This window comes from Emys orbicularis, chromosome 13, assembly GCF_028017835.1.
Source record: "Emys orbicularis isolate rEmyOrb1 chromosome 13, rEmyOrb1.hap1, whole genome shotgun sequence".
Lineage (NCBI taxonomy): Eukaryota > Metazoa > Chordata > Testudines > Emydidae > Emys > Emys orbicularis.
Genome location: NC_088695.1, coordinates 17,857,470 through 17,875,311, shown reverse-complemented (window position 1 = coordinate 17,875,311; position 17,842 = coordinate 17,857,470). Strand labels below are relative to the sequence as shown.

The window sequence follows — 17,842 nt, the reverse complement described above, 5'->3', positions numbered from 1 at the left end:
GCCATTTCGGGGGGGGGGGGGGGGGAGACTTTAACCATTATTCCATTCCAGGGGCTACTTGAGGACTAATGACCCACCACAGTTTGGCAGAAAGTAGCAGGTTTATTACACTGATAGCTAAGCTCAAAAGAAGGGGGGGGGGGGGCACACTCACACTTGCATACTCACACTCCCAGGACAGGCACAGCACTGGAGATGTCAGGATCCTTCAAGGTAAGTGTCCCACAGCGCAGTGATGGATGGTGTGATGAAGTTAAGTCTTCCCGAGGCACGATGGAATGCAATGTGGTAAACCACTGGCCAGGTGGTCCGGGCGAAGGGCCTTCATAGGAGGTACAAGCTTGTGAGTGCACTCCTGAGCACATGGCCCCTTCCCCTTTTAAGGACCTGCTCCTTATGGCCTGCGACTAGAGATGACTTGGTTGCGTCTGGTTTGGTCACACTCCACCTCGGGCAGTGTCCATGCAGCGGTCCATGCATTGGGTGTCTGAGTGCTGCCTAATTAGAGTCCCAGACACCTTGTCTACCTGGAAGCTCTTCTGATCCTTCCAGCTGTTCAACCAGCCCATTCATCCCACAAGCATTCCAGGGGGGAGGGGAAAAGCCACTTCACCGGTATTCAAAGAGGGAGAGGAGACAAAAGGGGGGGGGGGGGGGGGGAAGTGTACAGGTCATACAGATCACTGCTGCTCCTACAACAGTTTTAAGTGTAATTTAAACAATATTTGTGGTGGTGGCAGCTCAGGCTTGTTTCTTCACAGCAGGGAAAGATTACAAGTTCTCTGTTCTGCAGCACGGCTCTTGCACCCTGGCTGTGCTTTACTTTCTGCATTTATCTAAGTGTAGACAATGGAAAAAATCAGTTCTACAACTTTTAATTGATTTCACTTTTAATGTCCTAGTGCGCCAATGTTTAGGTTTCAAACACAGCACAGGAATCTTGGTCTAAGAACTATTTTCACTCAGATATGTCGCCTTTTAAAAAAGGTTTTGGAACCTTTAGTAGTCTATGGTTTTATAACTTATATTTTTTTAAAAGCTAAGTTATTGGTGCTGGAATGTGGGGTACTAGGGGTGCAGCACCCCCTGGCCTGAAGTGGTTTCCATCACATACAGGGCCAGCACAGTGGCTGCATGATCTCTAGATTATTCTTGGACATGACATTTTTGGAGATCTTTCTAATTCATCATGAAATACGTTTTCAGGTTATGTTTTGTAACTTGGTCTTTCACCACTAACATAAATGAGCTGATGCTAAATTACAGGGGTTAAAATGAACATTTAAAAGTTTGTCAAGGGCGAAAGTAGCATTAGAAAGAAAGTATGTGCATTAATTAACAAAGGAAGGGGGGTGAAACTAATGATGGCTCAAAAGTAACGGAGGTACCAGACTTTAAAAAAAAATCTCTTAAAAAGTCAACTCACTACATAAATTAAATGATGGATGTTAGCAGCATGGATTTACAAATGTTGGCAGCCAAATCTTACTAATTGTTCAGATTGGCTTGGGTTTATGTGCCCTGAAGGGTTAATACAAATAGTGATGATAAATACAAAGGATTAAGTTGGAAGGATTTGAGAGAGTAAACAACATATCAATGAAATTCACGGGTGGTACTCAAGTTTGTGAGACTCTACCACCCTCAGAAATATTAAAGAGTAAGTAAACAGAAGCTAAGATTACTTACCAGTTGGAAGAGAAGGACATACAGCACAGCAGACACACAGCTATAAAATGGCTGCTTAGGGGCAGCAGTTGCTTGTATCTGCACAAAAGGACCAGTAGCTCCTCAAAAGCGGGGGTGGGGAGAGATCCTAGAAAAATGCAACCCTGAGGAGATTTGGTAAGATCAAGGCATTCCCAGAGGAATCAGTATTTGTGTGTAACAGCCTATATAACCCTACCTGGTAACCTGACCCAAAGCCCAGTGTAGGCAAAGGAAAACCTCTCAGACAAGTAGGACTAACTGGCAGAATTAATGGCCACACTGGGGTACTGCCATTCCCCAGATTGGAGAATTGGAAAAAAATGGGAAAGTTTTAAGCATAATGTAAGTAATATTTGTGGCATGACATGTCATATTTGTTTCTTGACAGCAGGGAAAGATCCCAGGTGGTCATTCTTCAGCACCACTCTTGCAGCCTGAAACTTGAGCTAGCTGTGGGGATAATTATTCCCCGAATGTGTGTGGGGCAGCAGCCCCCCTCCTCCCCTGCCTGAGCAACCCTGTGTCTACTGGTGCCACAAGGGGCTTGCTCCTGCCTTTGTAACATGTGAAGGTGAGGGTCAGTCTACGCAGATGATGAAATTTGCAGCAGGCATCTTCTGACCTAAGCACGGAGCTTCCTTCCCCTAACCGCTCCCAGTGAGCAGGTTTGTTTCAATGAAAAGAATGGTTTCAGAGTAGCAGCCATGTTAGTCTGTATCCGCAAAAATAACAGGAGTACTTGTGGCACCTTAGAGACTAACAAATTTATTAGAGCCCACGAAAGCTTATGCTCTAATAAATTTGTTAGTCTCTAAGGTGCCACAAGTACTCCTGTTATTTTAATGAAAAGAATGAATTTGAAAAAAGTGCTGCAGAAGCCCCCAGCCTTGCTATTGGCTCTGCCAGATACACCTCTGCATTCTTATTGGCTGAGCAAAGAATAGCCAGCCCAGGGAGGGGTGGGGGGAGAAGAGTGAGTGACTTTCAAGCAGCTTGGGTCTGGTTCCTGGCTTGGGGGGGGGGGAGGGGGAACAAGCCGCGTAGCTTTCACTGGGGAGGGGCGGGGGAAGAGGAGTAAGCCAGGCAAGCAAAGTGACTGCTGCTGTCTCCTTTGTGTTTTGCATTTGCTGTTGCAGTTCTTGCCAATCGGGAGATGGAACCAGTATCTCAGGAGCTCTGACTCTAACCCAGCTGCTTCTGATTTCATGACAGCCAGGAGCCAAACAGGAGTTTGCATTGGCTGGGCCTTTTGTTCTGCTTGATGAGTGTGCATTGCTGCTCTCACTCCCGGCGGGGGGGGGGGGAGAAGAGCGAAGTGACGCTAGCAGCGTGCGGCTGGGGGTGGGTAGGAGGGAGCCAGGGCTAAGCCCAGAGGTGAGGTGCTGCCAGATGGTGGCTGAGGGCAAAGCCCTGGGGCACAGGGAGGGGCAGAGGGGGTAAGAGCAGGGGAGCTGGAACAATTTGTACAGTGGGGGTGCTGAGAGCCATTGAACCAAACTGCAAACCCTGTATATCACGGAAACCACTTCAGCATCTATGGGTAACAGTTACCCCAATGGGATGAGCCACCTGCCATGTTTGCAAAAATAGGGTGTAGGGCAGAGGGACTTTTTTATTCCCCCTTGCACAGGACAGTACGTCTCAGCACAGGCTTCCCAGGGCTGGGTTCTTAAAGGCACAGGTATCCCAATGCATAGACATGGCAGCGTCTCTATCGGATATAACGTGCTGAGATGCTGTAGGAGACTTGATTCCGTGAACAATTTAACATACACCCCCAAAAAACTGTGTCACACATCTTGAGTATTTAAAAGAATCCCTTATCACTTTATATGGCTGCATAGAGCCTCCTGGCAGTTGACACATTTGTTTTATCTGCTGCTGGCATTCCCTGAATTGTGCTCCCTTTCTTGTAATCTATTTTAAATATAGTTTTGCTCCTTCTAATTGTTTACCTTTTACAATGTCGTTACTCTTGGCACTTCATCATTTACCTTTGTCAACACTGTGCAGATGGATGTCATTGTGCTATTTAATTTATATTTTAATAGCAAATCATTGAAAATATTCAGAAGTAAATAGTGGCTAGTAGTTTTAGCAATGGCATCTGTGTTTCTAGTATAGCACTTCCTAGGCTTTTACTGTGACTTTTAATTTGGAATTTTTAATTCTAAATTTTTATTTTTGTAGCGCAAGTTTATTCTGGTGGATTCTGTGACTTCCAGCCTGACTGATCTCCTGGCTTGGTGTCAAAACATCTTCATTTTCATTTGATCCACCAATGGGGATTGCTTTTCACAACTGTTTTGCCTCTCAATCCAGCCCTTACTGCCTTTTTGCATGTCTCTGCTTGCAACCGCGTAGAACTTGGTTCCCAAATATTCACTAAGGGCAGTATGCAATTTGCTATTAAATCCTCATCAAAGGCAAAAATCTACTATAATTTCTACTGAACATAAAAACGGCCACACTGGGTCAGACCAAAGGTCCATCTAGTCCAGTATCCTGTCTTCTGACAGTGGCCAGTGCCAGGTGCTTCAGAGGAAATGAACAGAATAGGCAATCATCCAGTGATCCATCCCCTGTCGTCCACTCCCAGCTTCTAGCAAACAGAGACTAGAGACATCCAGAGGATGGGGTTGCATCCCTGATTACCTTCGCTGGTAGCCATTGATGGACCTATCCTCCAGGAACATATCTAATTCTTTTTTGAACCCAGTTATAGTTTTGGCCTTTACAACATAATGAACACACCTCTACAACCCAAAGACTGCTTAACAACCAGAAGAATTCAAAATTCATGAGTTATATGCCCTCAAGTCATGGAATTTAAAAAAGAAATAAATACTGGGGTTTTTTTAATATGTCTTTTTGTTCCTGGCCCTTTGGGGTACAGGAGGCCCAGATCCATAAAAGTAGGAGTCTAATCCCCTGAATGAATGTTGGCCTAGCCTCATAGTTTTGCTGTTACCTCTCCGAAATAATTCATATACCTAAAGCCATATCTATACTACAAACTTATGTTAACTGAAGTTACACCAGAATATAGTTGCTGCAGTTAATATGTCACTTGTGCACGTGCCTACTTGGCTCCTTGTGTTGGTGGGGAGCGCACTCACCAGGAGTCCTTGATTCCGAGTGCAGTGCACCATGGGTAGGTATCCCACTATGCAACTCGCCACCGTCCACCGCACAGTATTTTGGAAAATTTTGGCAACGCGCGGTGGGGCCCAAATGGGTCACATGGGGTGACAATTTTATACATATCCCATAATTTTTGCATCTTTTTTCCTATATCCCACAAACCAGCGTGGCCCTCCTCACTGTCTGCCATCTCTGACGGAAGCATGGAGCCTGCACAGCTCTGCACTATTGTTATGAGCGTTGCATGCTCAGGGTGCATGATCCTGCAGTATATGCAGAGCCACAGGAATAGACGTGGGGAGGATGAGGAGTCCATGCAGAACAGATTGCTGTGGGACAGAGCGACAACCAATTCAAGCTTGTTGGTGCCATTCACGGAACAGTTGCAGATGGTGGAGCTCCAGTTCTGGGCCTGAGAAACAAGCACCAACTTGGAAGATCATCATCCCACACCTGCACTAAGATGCAAGCAGTGGCTGTAGAACTTCTGGATGCACAAGGCCACATTCCTGGATTCGTGCACAAAACTCGCCCCAGCCCTCCAGCGTAGGGACACCAAAATGAGAGCTGCACTGACAGTGGAGAAGTGAGGGTCAATCTCACTGCGGAAACTTTAAATGCCCAATTGTAACTGGTCAGTCAGAGTCTCTCAACTAAATACAGGGTGGAATAGATTTATGATAAGTAGTTAACACATATTAGAAGAGACCATTCTATGGGGCATTAGTGGGTTACACACTCTTGTCTCTTACAAGGCTGGGAAAAGGGAGTTGGAGCGAGGACTTGGATCCTTTCACTCTCCGATTCCACCGGGGTAGTGTGGAAGCCAGAAAAGTTCCCCACAATAGCGGAACCGTTCCCCCACTTACACAATTGGTGTCACGAACAAGATCCTATCTGTAGGATTTGCCCCATTGGTTTACTGGGTGAGTTCTGGTAGCACTGTCCAGGTCTGGTCGAGAATCCTACAATGGCTGGAATTGAAGCACTACGAGCCCAGTTTGCAATGGAGCTGGGCTCTAGGACAGAGAACAGGACAGCAGAGTATGGGGGAAAGGGGGGTTGTCCCTTAGAGTCTTATGGTGATGCAGTTACCGCAGCAAGGAGGCAGTGCATCAGCGAAACCTCCAGGAAACTGGGAGTAGGATCCAGGAATCTGATGGGAAGCGAAGGCCTGCAATGGAGAACATCTGAGAGCCCTACAGCTGCTCTGTGGCCCTGGGAAATGTCACAATTCTGCCCGGGAGTCACTGGATTCCTCACAGAGCTGGGCACAGAGCAGGAAGAGGGGACAGACGCTGGAGATGCTGCCAGGGAGGAGATGGGCTGCTCCCCCTCTGGAAGCGTCTATGTATCCAGCTTCTCAGGACCAGCCCTACTCCAACTGTGTGTGACCACTGGAGCTCACGCCCAGCCAGGGTCCCCGGATTCTGCCTCTGAGGCTGTTTATCCTCTGCACCAATTAAACCCCTGGGAGAGAGGAAAAGAAGACACGGAGTCTGAGCCCAGAGACACTCAGAGCCACAAGAGCAAAGACATGAGGCACCTGAATCAACCCCCCCCTTCTAAAGCCACATGGGCAGAGACATCAGCGAAAGGGCTGGATACAGGGAGTGAGCGATTCCTGCTAAGCGGGAGCAAATAAGGGGGGAACTAACCCAGTCTGGGGCACTCTGCCCAGAGCTGGAGAGCAGAGGAAATTCCAGGGATACGCCGGGAGATGACATAGAGATGCACAACAAACATTTGACCAGGAAATTTATTTGGAAAATCAAAAACCCATTGATGTAAAAACTTCACTGAGAAATGCTGGTTAACCTGAAACCTGAATGCCTTGAAACACGAGACCTTCTCCCCTCCCCGACCATCCTGAAACAAGGAGAAACTCCCACCCAGGGCAGTTGTTTCAGGAATAATCTGAGTGTGTAACAGCCTGTGCCTGAGAACAAGGACAAGGGAACCTAGCTAAAACCCTTCCCTTCAGCTCTGTAACACACTCCCCCTGACAGAGACCCAGCAAGGAACAGGAGAATGTCACATAATAATACAACGCATTACAATAATGGTAATAATGCAACTTTCCTCCCATGGTGCCTCTTTCCTCCTGAGCCACTGAATACACAGTAACTAGTGACAATCTCATAGCTCCATGGGGAGGTGAGTGACTGCTAGTATGTGCATTGTAGGGATGAAACAATAGATGCACGGAGAGGAGGGGAGGTGGCTGGTACAAGATCACACCAGGAGACACTAGCAGAGTTGGTTATTGAACCCAGGGCTCCCAGTCCTCCCTGCTCTAACCCATTAGACCTCACTCCCCTCTCAGAGCCGGAGTCCTGTGTCCCAATGCCCCCTGTTCTCCCTATTATACAATACTGCCCTCGTAGGAACAGTGCAAAACCCCACCTCACTGGGGAATCTCCACCATGAATTCCCAAATTTCCCCCACCCTGTCTGCAGAGGATTCCAATAAACGGTGAATTGCTCTGATATCCTGTCACTGCAGATTGGCAGCAATCTGCTTTATCACTATGGCCCCACAGGGCCCCTCGCTGCTTCCCTAAATAAATCCCCCTGCCCCAAGAGGGCTTAGGAGCTACAGAGACAACTCAGACGCAAACTGCAATGCAGCATTTTTACTTTTTCTCTACATTGGAAAGTGTATGGGGAACCTGCAGAAATGTCTCCCCACTAATCCCATTGCCTGCTCTCCCCAGACCCTGAAATGACCCATCTCCCACCGTACCCAGTGTTCTCTCCTCCTCTGGCCTCCACCAACCACTCCCCACTGAAACCCAAACCATCTGCCCACCTGCTGCCCCTACCCAGACCATCTGCTATTGCAGCATATTTATACTTTGCTTTGGAAGGGCAGAGACCCGTTGCCTCACAGGGAGAGCTCCTGCCACATGCTATCCTGTGTGGAGTTTCTGGTGGGACATTAGAGAGACCTTCACCTTGTAGCTTTTTCCACAGACAGAACATTTATAGGGTGTCTCTCCCGTGTGGGTTCTCTGGTGTGAAATAAGATGCGATTTCCGAGTGAAACTTTTCCCACAGACAGAACATTGAAAGGGTGTTTCCCCGGTATGGATTCGCCGATGTCTAATAAGGCCTGAGCTGTCACAGAAGCTTTTCCCGCATTCAAGGCAGTGATAGGGTCTCTCCCCCGTGTGGATTCTCTGATGTACAAGAAGGATGGAGCTCAGCTTGAAGCTTTTCCCACAGTCGGGGCATTTATAGGGTCTTTCTCCGGTATGGATAATTTGATGTCTATTAAGGTGTGAGCTATAACTGAAGCGTTTCCCACAGTCAGAGCAGCGATAGGGTTCTTCTCCCTTGTGGGCTCTCTGGTGTGAATCAAGGTGTTTAATAAGTTGTGAACTCCATCTGAAATGTTTCCCACAGTTGGGGCACTTATGGGGTTTTTCTCCCGCATGGATTGTCTGGTGTTTAACAAGGTTTGAGAAGTGAGTGAACCGTTTCCCGCAGTTAGGGCAGCTATAGGGTCTCTCTCCCGTGTGGACTCTCTGATGTACAGTAAGGTTTGATCTCTGATTGAAGCTTTCTCCACAGTCAGAGCAGACATAGGGTGTCTCTCCGGTGTGGATCCTCTGATGTTTAGTCAGGGCTGAGCCATCACTGAAGCTTTTCCCACACTTGGGGCAGTTATAGGGTTTCTCTCCTGTGTGGACTCTCTGATGGACAAGAAGGTTTGAACTCCGATTGAAGCTTCTGTCACACTCAGCACACTGATACAGTTTATCTTTGGGGCAGATTCTCGGCTGCATCAAGTCTTTATTAAGGTCTTTCAAACTGCCCCCCTGGTGAGTGGATTTATCCTGTCTGTTCCCTGGGTGGGTTCCCTGCTGCATGTCTGCCCTGTGCTGACTCTCACAGGTGTCTCCTTGCTCAGGACTGTGGGACATGTTCTCTGATAATGCTCTGTGCCATTGCACTTGCTCAGGACCTTCCTGAGGCAGATTCCCCACTTCGTTCTCACTCCGCGTCCCATCACCTGCTGGGACAGAGAGAGAATCCAGACAGGAGTCACTCCCTGCACTGGGGGAATGAAAACCTCAGAAAGGGGAAAGGCAAATGGGGGAAAAAATCAAAATAACTGCTGGGGAGATTGAAAAATCAGTAGGGGACTCCCCCCAAACCCTGTTTCTCCCCGGGAAAGGAGGGGACCAATTCTGACTCCAGATCCCATCTGAACACTGTGGGGGACCGCCAGGTGTCAGTCAGGGTGGGTGGGAAGCCATGTATAACGTCTTCCATGAGGATATGACACCTGCTGGGCATAATCCGGACCTGGGTGAGATGACACAGAATTGAACGAGAGCAGGGGTTTACCATAATTCTGATACAGAGTTGTTTTCCAGATGTGCTGGGTCCAGGGAAATCTAAGGGATCAGAGAAGAACCCTGAGCAGAAATGGACCCAGGACTTCTAATACCCAAGAGGACAGGAATCCTTACCCAATGCGGTCACGTTCTCATAGTTCTCCTGCATGACGTCCCTGTAGAGAGCTCTCTGATGGGGGTCCAGCACAGCCCACTTCTCCTCCGTGAAATACACAGCCAGCTCCTCAAAGGTTACTGACCCCTGAAACAGCCAGAGTCCCCCACTCAGAACTTGTTGCCCCCGTCACAGTCCCACCAGTTCAGTCACAGGCAGGGCTGAAAAATCCCCCTTCCCAGAGACGAAAGTGAAGTTTCTCAAAGCTTTCATTGAAAACAGTTTCTGTGTGGAAAATGTGATGTCCAGAGATGCCAACTCTGGTAATTTTATCATGAGTCTCATGATATTTAGTTGGGATTTTTAGAAGTTTCTCACAAAGATCTCACAATTCCTGGCACAGAACTCGCACATTTTCCCCTTGCTCCACATGGCTGTCATCTTTCCATGACTTTCAGGGGGGCTGGACTCACACTGCCCTTATTCAAAATGGCCACTATTTCCCTGAAATTTTGGCATGTGGAAGTGAGGCTGCCCCTAGTAAAGATGGCCACCAGCTCCCATTGTTTTCAATGAGACTGAGGCCTTGGCTACACTTGAGAATTCACAGCGCTGCCGCGGCAGCGCTGTGAAGCGAGAGTGTATTCGCGCCGCAAGTACTCCACGTCTCCGAGGGGAATAGCTTGCAGCGCTGCGAGCGAGCGTGCAGCGCTGCAGGCGCTGATTACACTGGCGCTTTACAGTGCTGCACTCACTGCGCTCGGGGGGAGGCGTTTTCACACCCCCGAGCGCAGCAAGTTGCAGCGCTGTACAGCGCCAGTGTAGCCAAGGCCTCAAGCCCTGCTCCTCAAGGAATATGGCTGCAGCTCTGGGGTTAGGAGAGTGGATGGGAAACTATGAGGATACACGGAAATATGGGAAGCTATAGGGAGGCTGAAAGGCACAGGGGGATGGGTGGGAGCTGGAGAGAGGCTGATGCGGTGCTGGGGATTTGGGCATGCAGCGGCATGCGAGATACCAGCTGTGAGAGGTAGCAGACTGGACAGGGAAAGACAGGGGAATAAGAGGACGGGTAGGGAGAGGAGACTCTGGGGAGCCTTGGTGGGGTGGGCAGGAGACTGGCTGGGGAAGAGAGGAGACAAAATAGTGATAAGGGAGGTGGGTGGAGAGGGACTGAAGGACACCTCTCCCATCCCAGTGGTAGGGGAGAGTCAGTGGGTGAGGCAGCATTTTTCCATGTGTACTGTTGCAGGTGGAGTTTTGTCACTGTGATGTGATATGTGTGCATGCACATGCGTGTACACACACACACACACACACATCACCTCACACATACGTGCTGGGGCCAGGCAGCTCTCCCCCTCCCCCACCACATCTCAGAAACCAGAAGGTAAATAAAAAAAACATTTATTATTTTTTTTTAAAAACTTGTGATTTGCCAGATGAACTGGAGAGGCAAACAGAGACATTTTGAAGGCAGTTTAGAGAGGAAGTGTGAGAGGCTTTCTTCCTACATACAGTTCTACATTCATTATCGTGATTGCCAGCGATGGCACAGTGGTTCAGATCTGCCACAGATTTGCCATGTTTTCTGTCCTGGTGGAAGCCAGAAGGGACTTCCTCTGGATGAAGTTGGTGGCTATGCTGGAAGAAAGATTAGTGGTTCGGCAGGACAAGTACAGACACTACAGAGCATCAGAGGAGTTCTTGGACAACCAGATTCAGGAAGCACTGCTACCCCAGGTTCAACAAACAAAGGAATTGGTCCCCACAGAACCCAAGGGGCTTAGGCAGCGTGACACTGAGTGTTGCAACACCTAAACGTCACCTTTAATCACCCTGATATCTGCTGGGAGAGCAATACAGCGGTGCACAGACAATCCAGGAAGTTTTTGGAAAGTGTAGGGGACAATTTCCTGGTGCAAGTGCTGGAGGAACCAACTAGGGGCAGAGCTTTTCTTGACCTGCTGCTCACAAACAGGGAAGAATTAGTAGGGGAAGCAAAAGTGGATGGGAACCTGGGAGGCAGTGACCATGAGATGGTTGAGTTCAGGATCCTGACACAAGGAAGAAAGGAGAGCAGCAGAATACGGACCCTGGACTTCAGAAAAGCAGACTTTGACTCCCTTAGGGAACAGATGGGCAGGATCCCCTGGGAGAATAACATGAAGGGCAAAGGGGTCCAGGAGAGCTGGCTGTATTTTAAAGAATCCTTATTGCGGTTGCAGGAACAAACCATCCCGATGTGTAGAAAGAATAGTAAACATGGCAGGCGACCAGCTTGGCTAAACAGTGAAATCCTTGCTGATCTTAAACGCAAAAAAGAAGCTTACAAGAAGTGGAAGATTGGACAAATGACCAGGGAGGAGTATAAAAATATTGCTCAGGCATGCAGGAGTGAAATCAGGAAGGCCAAATCATACTTGGAGTTGCAGCTAGCAAGAGATGTTAAGAGTAACAAGAAGGGTTTCTTCAGGTATGTTAGCAACAAGAAGAAAGTCAAGGAAAGTGTGGGACCCTTACTGAATGAGGGAGGCAACCTAGTGACTGAGGATGTGGAAAAAGCTAATATACTCAATGATTTTTTTGCCTCTGTCTTCACAAACAAGGTCAGCTCCCAGACTGCTGCACTGGGCAGCACAATATGGGGAGAAGGTGACCAGCCCTCTGTGGAGAAAGAAGTGGTTCGGGACTATTTAGAAAAACTGGACGTGCACAAGTCCATGGGGCCGGATGCACTGCATCCGAGGGTGCTAAAGGAGTTGGCAGATGAGATTGCAGAGCCATTAGCCATTATTTTTGAAAACTCATGGCGATCGGGGGAGGTCCCGGATGACTGGAAAAAGGCTAATGTAGTGCCCATCTTTAAAAAAGGGAAGAAGGAGGATCCGGGGAACTACAGGCCAGTCAGCCTCACCTCAGTCCCTGGAAAAATCATGGAGCAGGTCCTCAAGGAATCAATTATGAAACACTTAGAGGAGAGGAAAGTGATCAGGAACAGTCAGCATGGATTCACCAAGGGGAAGTCGTGCCTGACTAACCTAATTGCCTTCTATGATGAGATAACTGGCTCTGTGGATGAGGGGAAAGCAGTGGATGTGTTATTCCTTGACTTTAGCAAAGCTTTTGATACGGTCTCCCACAGTATTCTTGCTGCCAAGTTAAAGAAGTATGGGCTGGATGAATGGACTGTAAGGTGGATAGAAAGCTGGCTAGATCGTCGGGCTCAACGGGTAGTGATCAATGGCTCCATGTCTAGCTGGCAGCCGGTTTCAAGCGGAGTGCCCCAAGGGTCGGTCCTGGGGCCGGTTTTGTTTAATATCTTTATTAATGATCTGGAGGATGGAGTGGACTGCACTCTCAGCAAGTTTGCCGATGACACTAAACTAGGAGGCGTGGTAGATACACTAGAGGGTAGGGATCGGATACAGAGGGACCTAGACAAATTAGAGGATTGGGCCAAAAGAAACCTGATGAGGTTCAACAAGGACAAGTGCAGAGTCCTGCACTTAGGACGGAAGAATCCCATGCACAGCTACAGACTAGGGACCAAATGGCTAGGTAGCAGTTCTGCAGAAAAGGACCTAGGGGTCACAGTGGACGAGAAGCTGGATATGAGTCAACAGTGTGCTCTTGTTGCCAAGAAGGCTAACGGCATTTTGGGCTGTATAAGTAGGGGCATTGCCAGCAGATCGAGGGACGTGATCGTTCCCCTTTATTCGACATTGGTGAGGCCTCATCTGGAGTACTGTGTCCAGTTTTGGGCCCCACACTACAAGAAGGATGTGGAAAAATTGGAAAGAGTCCAGCGGAGGGCAACAAAAATGATTAGGGGTCTGGAGTGCATGACTTATGAGGAGAGGCTGAGGGAACTGGGATTGTTTAGTCTCCAGAAGAGAAGAATGAGGGGGGATTTGATAGCAGCCTACAACTACCTGAAGGGGGGTTCCAAAGAGGATGGAACTCGGCTGTTCTCAATGGTGGCAGATGACAGAACAAGGAGCAATGGTCTCAAGTTGCAGTGGGGGAGGTCTAGGTTGGATATTAGGAAACACTATTTCACTAGGAGGGTGGTGAAGCACTGGAATGCGTTACCTAGGGAGGTGGTGGAGTCTCCTTCCTTGGAGGTTTTTAAGGCCCGGCTTGACAAAGCCCTGGCTGGGATGATTTAGTTGGGAATTGGTCCTGCTTTGAGCAGGGGGTTGGACTAGATGACCTCCTGAGGTCCCTTCCAACCCTGATATTCTATGATTCTAACTTTTAGGCACCTGGCAAATCACAAGAATAACGCTGGGATCCACAAAGCCTGAGTTACATGCCTGAGCTCCCTATGCAATAGGCACTTTAGAATGGAATCCACAAAAGCCAGCGCCCTAGGTGGGCAGCTGCCTAAGCCAACCAGTGGGAGATGCCAAGGAGAGAGGTGTGTCTCAAACCTCTCACAAAGCTTGGCATCTAAATCCGGGCTGCAGGGAGGCACTTACTTCTGCTAGTGATCCACAAACCGAGAGAAGAAAGTTATTCCTCTGCCTAAATTGCGTGTGGGACCTGATCTAGTAGACATGCTCAGAGGCTGCCTAGATCTAGATAAAACAGGTGGGGGGCAGGCCCTCCCCTAGAACGTTTAGCCCAGGGATTCCAACATTCACCCAGGGTGTGGAAGATTCTGGTTCAGTTCCCCACTCTGCTTGATGAGAAGGGATTTTGCTACCTCTCAGGTGAGTGCTTTAACCCCAATCGGCTACAGAGTGGTTCTAACTTTATTTCTAGCCCAATTAATATTTAATTAAAATGGAACAACTTCAACAGGCATGACCCACATAGAACATTGCATAGTTCGGTGGTAAAAGCACTCACCTGGAGATAGCAGATCCATGTTCAAATCCCTCAGCAGTCAGAGGAGGGACTTGAATGGGTGGTCTCCCACCTCTTGTGTTATAAGGGAGGTCTGCCTTCCCCTTTGCACTCTCAAGGCTGTTTTGTGTAGATCTAGGTGGCCTCTAAGCACACCTACCAGATCTGGCCCCCCAGGAGATTTCAGCACTCTGCCACCTACCGTCCCTCGGGTTGTGAATCACACTGAGGCTTAGGCAGGAGAGAGGTGTCTGGGTACCTAGGGTGATGCACATGCCCAGAGGCAGAAATGTAGGCACCAAGGGAGCTCTTCCTGCAAAAACGAAGGTGCTGAATGAGGTTAGCTGCCTACAGGATTAGGCGGCAGCTGAATGGGAGTTCTGCGGCTCACAGTGGTGCCTAAAAGCAGGACTTAGGCAACTCAGTCGGGGGGTTAGGTGGACCTACTGCTTTTAATGTTAATTTTCAAAAGGTGTTGGAACAATGGAGAAGTTCCATAGGACTGGAAGAAAGCTAATGTTGTGCTTCAAAGGGGTAAATGGGATGACTTGGGTAATTATAGGCCCATCAGCCTGACATCGATCTCAAGCAAAACAACAGAACAGCTGATATGAGACTTAAAGAATGAAAGGAGAGTAATACAGTTAATGTCAATCAACATAGGTATATGGTAAATGGATCTTGTTAAACTAGATTTTTTTTTTTAATGAGATTACAAGTTAGGTTGATAAAGGTAATAGCACTAATGTAATAGATTTTCTGTAGGGTGTTTGACTTGATACTGCAAGACATTTTAATTAAAGAAACTAGATTGATACAAATCAACATAGCACACACTAAATGGATTAAAAACTAGCTAACTGACAGATCACAAAATGTAATTGTAAAATGGGAATCCTCATTGAGTGGGTGTGTTTCTAGAGGGGTTCCACAGGGTGCGTATCATGCGGGGGGTGCTAGGTGGGCCAAGGGGGGGTGGGGTTAGAGTGCAGGGGGCCAGGCTGGCCGGGGGCTTAGCGGGGGGCCTAGCGCCGGCAGCAGGGGTCAGGCCTGCACTCACTGGAGGGAAGCAGCAGCAGCGACCCCAGCCCACCTCGACGGCTCCTAGCATCGCTCGGGGGAGGGGGCGGAAGCCAGAAAGAGGTGTGGCAGGGGCGGGAAGAGGCATGGTGGGGATTTGGGGGAAGGGGTGGAGTGAGGGCAAGGCCTGGGGTGGAGCGGGGAGGTTGTCCCGGGCCCCACACCTCCCTAGGGACGGCCCTGCTTATGTCACTCAGGGGGGTGGCTTATGCACACCCCTAAGTGACATAACTGGTAGTGTAGATATAGCCATAGCTGATGAAGAGCACCCTGTAGCTTGAAAGTTTGTCTCTCTCACCAACAGCAGTTGGTCCAATAAATGCTATTACCTCACCCACCTTGTCTCTCTACTTCCCTAACTGGGCAGAGCTGGTTAAATCTGCCAACCTTCGCCTTCCTGACTTCACTTCCTCAGAGAGACAAAGGGCAACCCCTCCCCCAGGGCCCCTTCATGGTCCCCCTGCAGCCCCATAACCTCTTCCTCCTGCTCTGGCCCCTGGGGCAAATCCTGACAGGACCTGAGGGCAGAGGCTTCATTTCTGTTAAGGCAGCTCAGATCAGATGCCTGCTGCAGGCACATTCACAAGGTAGCAGGTTCCCAGGGCCTGTGAGATCAGAGAGTCACTTTCCTGCCCGGCCCCAGCCCTTTCCCCCGGATCTCTCCCCTCACCTGCAGGCTCCGCTCAGGAGCTGGTGTCGGCAGAGCCCGGAGCTGCCCAAGGCTGGTTCCAGCCCCCGCAGAAAGTCCCCGCGGCTGGGGAGCCGCGTTACTATAATTCTCATTTACGTTTTGCAGCGCAGAAGCCGTTCGAAGCCCTGAACTCTCCCCCTTCCACCCCGGATACAGCCGCGCTCGGCTGATCCAGCCCCTTCCTGTGCCCCGGCTCCCATCCGGGCTGCAGCCCGCGCTAGGAGACTCGGGCCACGTTCCCCGCCCGCGGGCAGCGGGTGTCATTAGCCGGGGCCACCAGGGGGCTCCGGAGGCTGCGCTCGCTACCTCTCGCTCTGCTCGGGGTCGGAGCTTCCCGGGTCAGACGCTGCTGCTGCCGCCTCCATTGTCGGGACGTGGGAGCGGGACCGAGCAGTGGGCGGCTGCAGCGGGGTCTCCCCCCAGCTCCCGAGCCGGAGGCTGCAGGGGATGCAGAGACCCGAGGGACCGCGCTGGGGCCGGGAGGGGAAACAGCGCTGGGAGATCTCGGGGATCCTGGAGAAAAGCTCCAGCCAGGGGCACAGGGAGCTGGGTCCCCGCTGTCTGTCCCCCTCGGGCAGGTCTCTGGGTCTGTCCCTGGGCTGGGCCTGAGCCAGACCCACTGCTCAGGAGCTAGGGGGTGAATGGGGGTGAAACCCTTTGAGAGCCCCCCAGGGAAAGCCCTAGAGAAGGGCAGGGCTGCAGCGGGGTGATGGGTTAGTTGGTTTCCCACAGAAAAGGGGCACTGCCCACACCCAGCAATGAAAGGGGTAAAACAGTGACACGTGCCTGGGAATTAGCCCCCGAATGTGCCCCCAGCCAGGGCAGTGTCCCGGGCACAGAGCTGCAGCTGTGCACACGATGCCCTTTGCACACTCAGTGGGGGAGAGGAGTGGCTAGAAAATAGAGGTGGGTGCAGAACTGTGGGTGTAAATTCAAAGGCTGATGCTGGCTCAAGTGGGTAATAAAGTGACCAAGTGTTTTCCCAGCCTGGCAAAGTATAGATCCTCTGTCTGCAGGGAAAGCCTGGGTGGGTGGGTGGGTATCGGGGTGTGAAATGAACCAAGGCCCCTTCTGAGACCAACCCAATTGCCCATCTCGCCCTGACAGGCTGCAGAATGATGTCCGTGTTTTGATCCAGATCGTCCCAAGGGACAGGGCAGGGAAATGACTGAAATGGAACAAACTCAGGTAGGAGATGGTGGGTTTGGTCTGGACTGAATTTGTGGGGGGACAGGGAAAGCAGAAGGGGAGGAGAAGAGGAAATGAAATCTCTCTGCTGGGTTCTGTGAATGTGGGACCTGAAATCCAGTGACATTCCCAGCGTGGGTGGGGGGACATTCCCCCGTGTGAGGTCACAAAACCCTGGATGTGCCAATATCAGAGGCCCATTGCCCTTGCGCAGCAGCCATGAGCTCTCTGGAAAGTCAGGGGATGGGCTTGAATAAGAACATAAGAATGGCCAGACTGGGTCAGACCAAAGGTCCATCTAGCCCAGTGTCCTGTCTTCCATCAGTGGCCAATGCCAGGTGCCCCAGAGGGAATGAACAGAACAGGTAATCATCAAGTGAGCCATCCCGTCACCCATTCCCAGCTTCTGGCAAAAAGAGGCTAGGGACACTCAGAGCAGTGGTCTCAGCTGGGGATCCTTGGTTCCCTGTGGGTCCATGAGCCCTTTCGGGGGGGCCATGGGTCCCCACCACTGAAACCCAGTGCCCCGAGCCCTGACACCCTCCCGTGGGGCTGAAGATCTCAGCCGCAGCATCCCCCTGCGGGGCTGAAACGGGGAGCAGCGTGGGGTTGAAACCCCTCCCACCTCCCCCACTGAACCTGGAAGTGGTGGAGCTGAAGCGCCGATGCAGGCAGAAACCTTGAGCCCATGGGCAGAGTTGAGGGGGCACGAGG

The 17,842-nt window shown here is 50.2% G+C and overlaps 1 protein-coding gene across 1 annotated transcript; it reads right to left on the bottom strand.

Moving 5' to 3' along the window:
* Positions 1-6,597: 6,597 nt before the first annotated feature.
* Positions 6,598-16,073, bottom strand: LOC135888180 (zinc finger protein 239-like). Its single transcript, XM_065415996.1, has 3 exons — positions 15,920-16,073; positions 9,336-9,462; positions 6,598-8,875 (listed from the first exon to the last, which is right to left on the bottom strand). The coding sequence occupies exons 2-3, from the start codon at positions 9,367-9,369 to the stop codon at positions 7,767-7,769; spliced, it is 1,143 nt and encodes a 380-aa protein (XP_065272068.1). The 5' UTR covers positions 9,370-9,462; positions 15,920-16,073; the 3' UTR covers positions 6,598-7,766.
* Between the last annotated feature and the right edge of the window lie 1,769 nt (positions 16,074-17,842).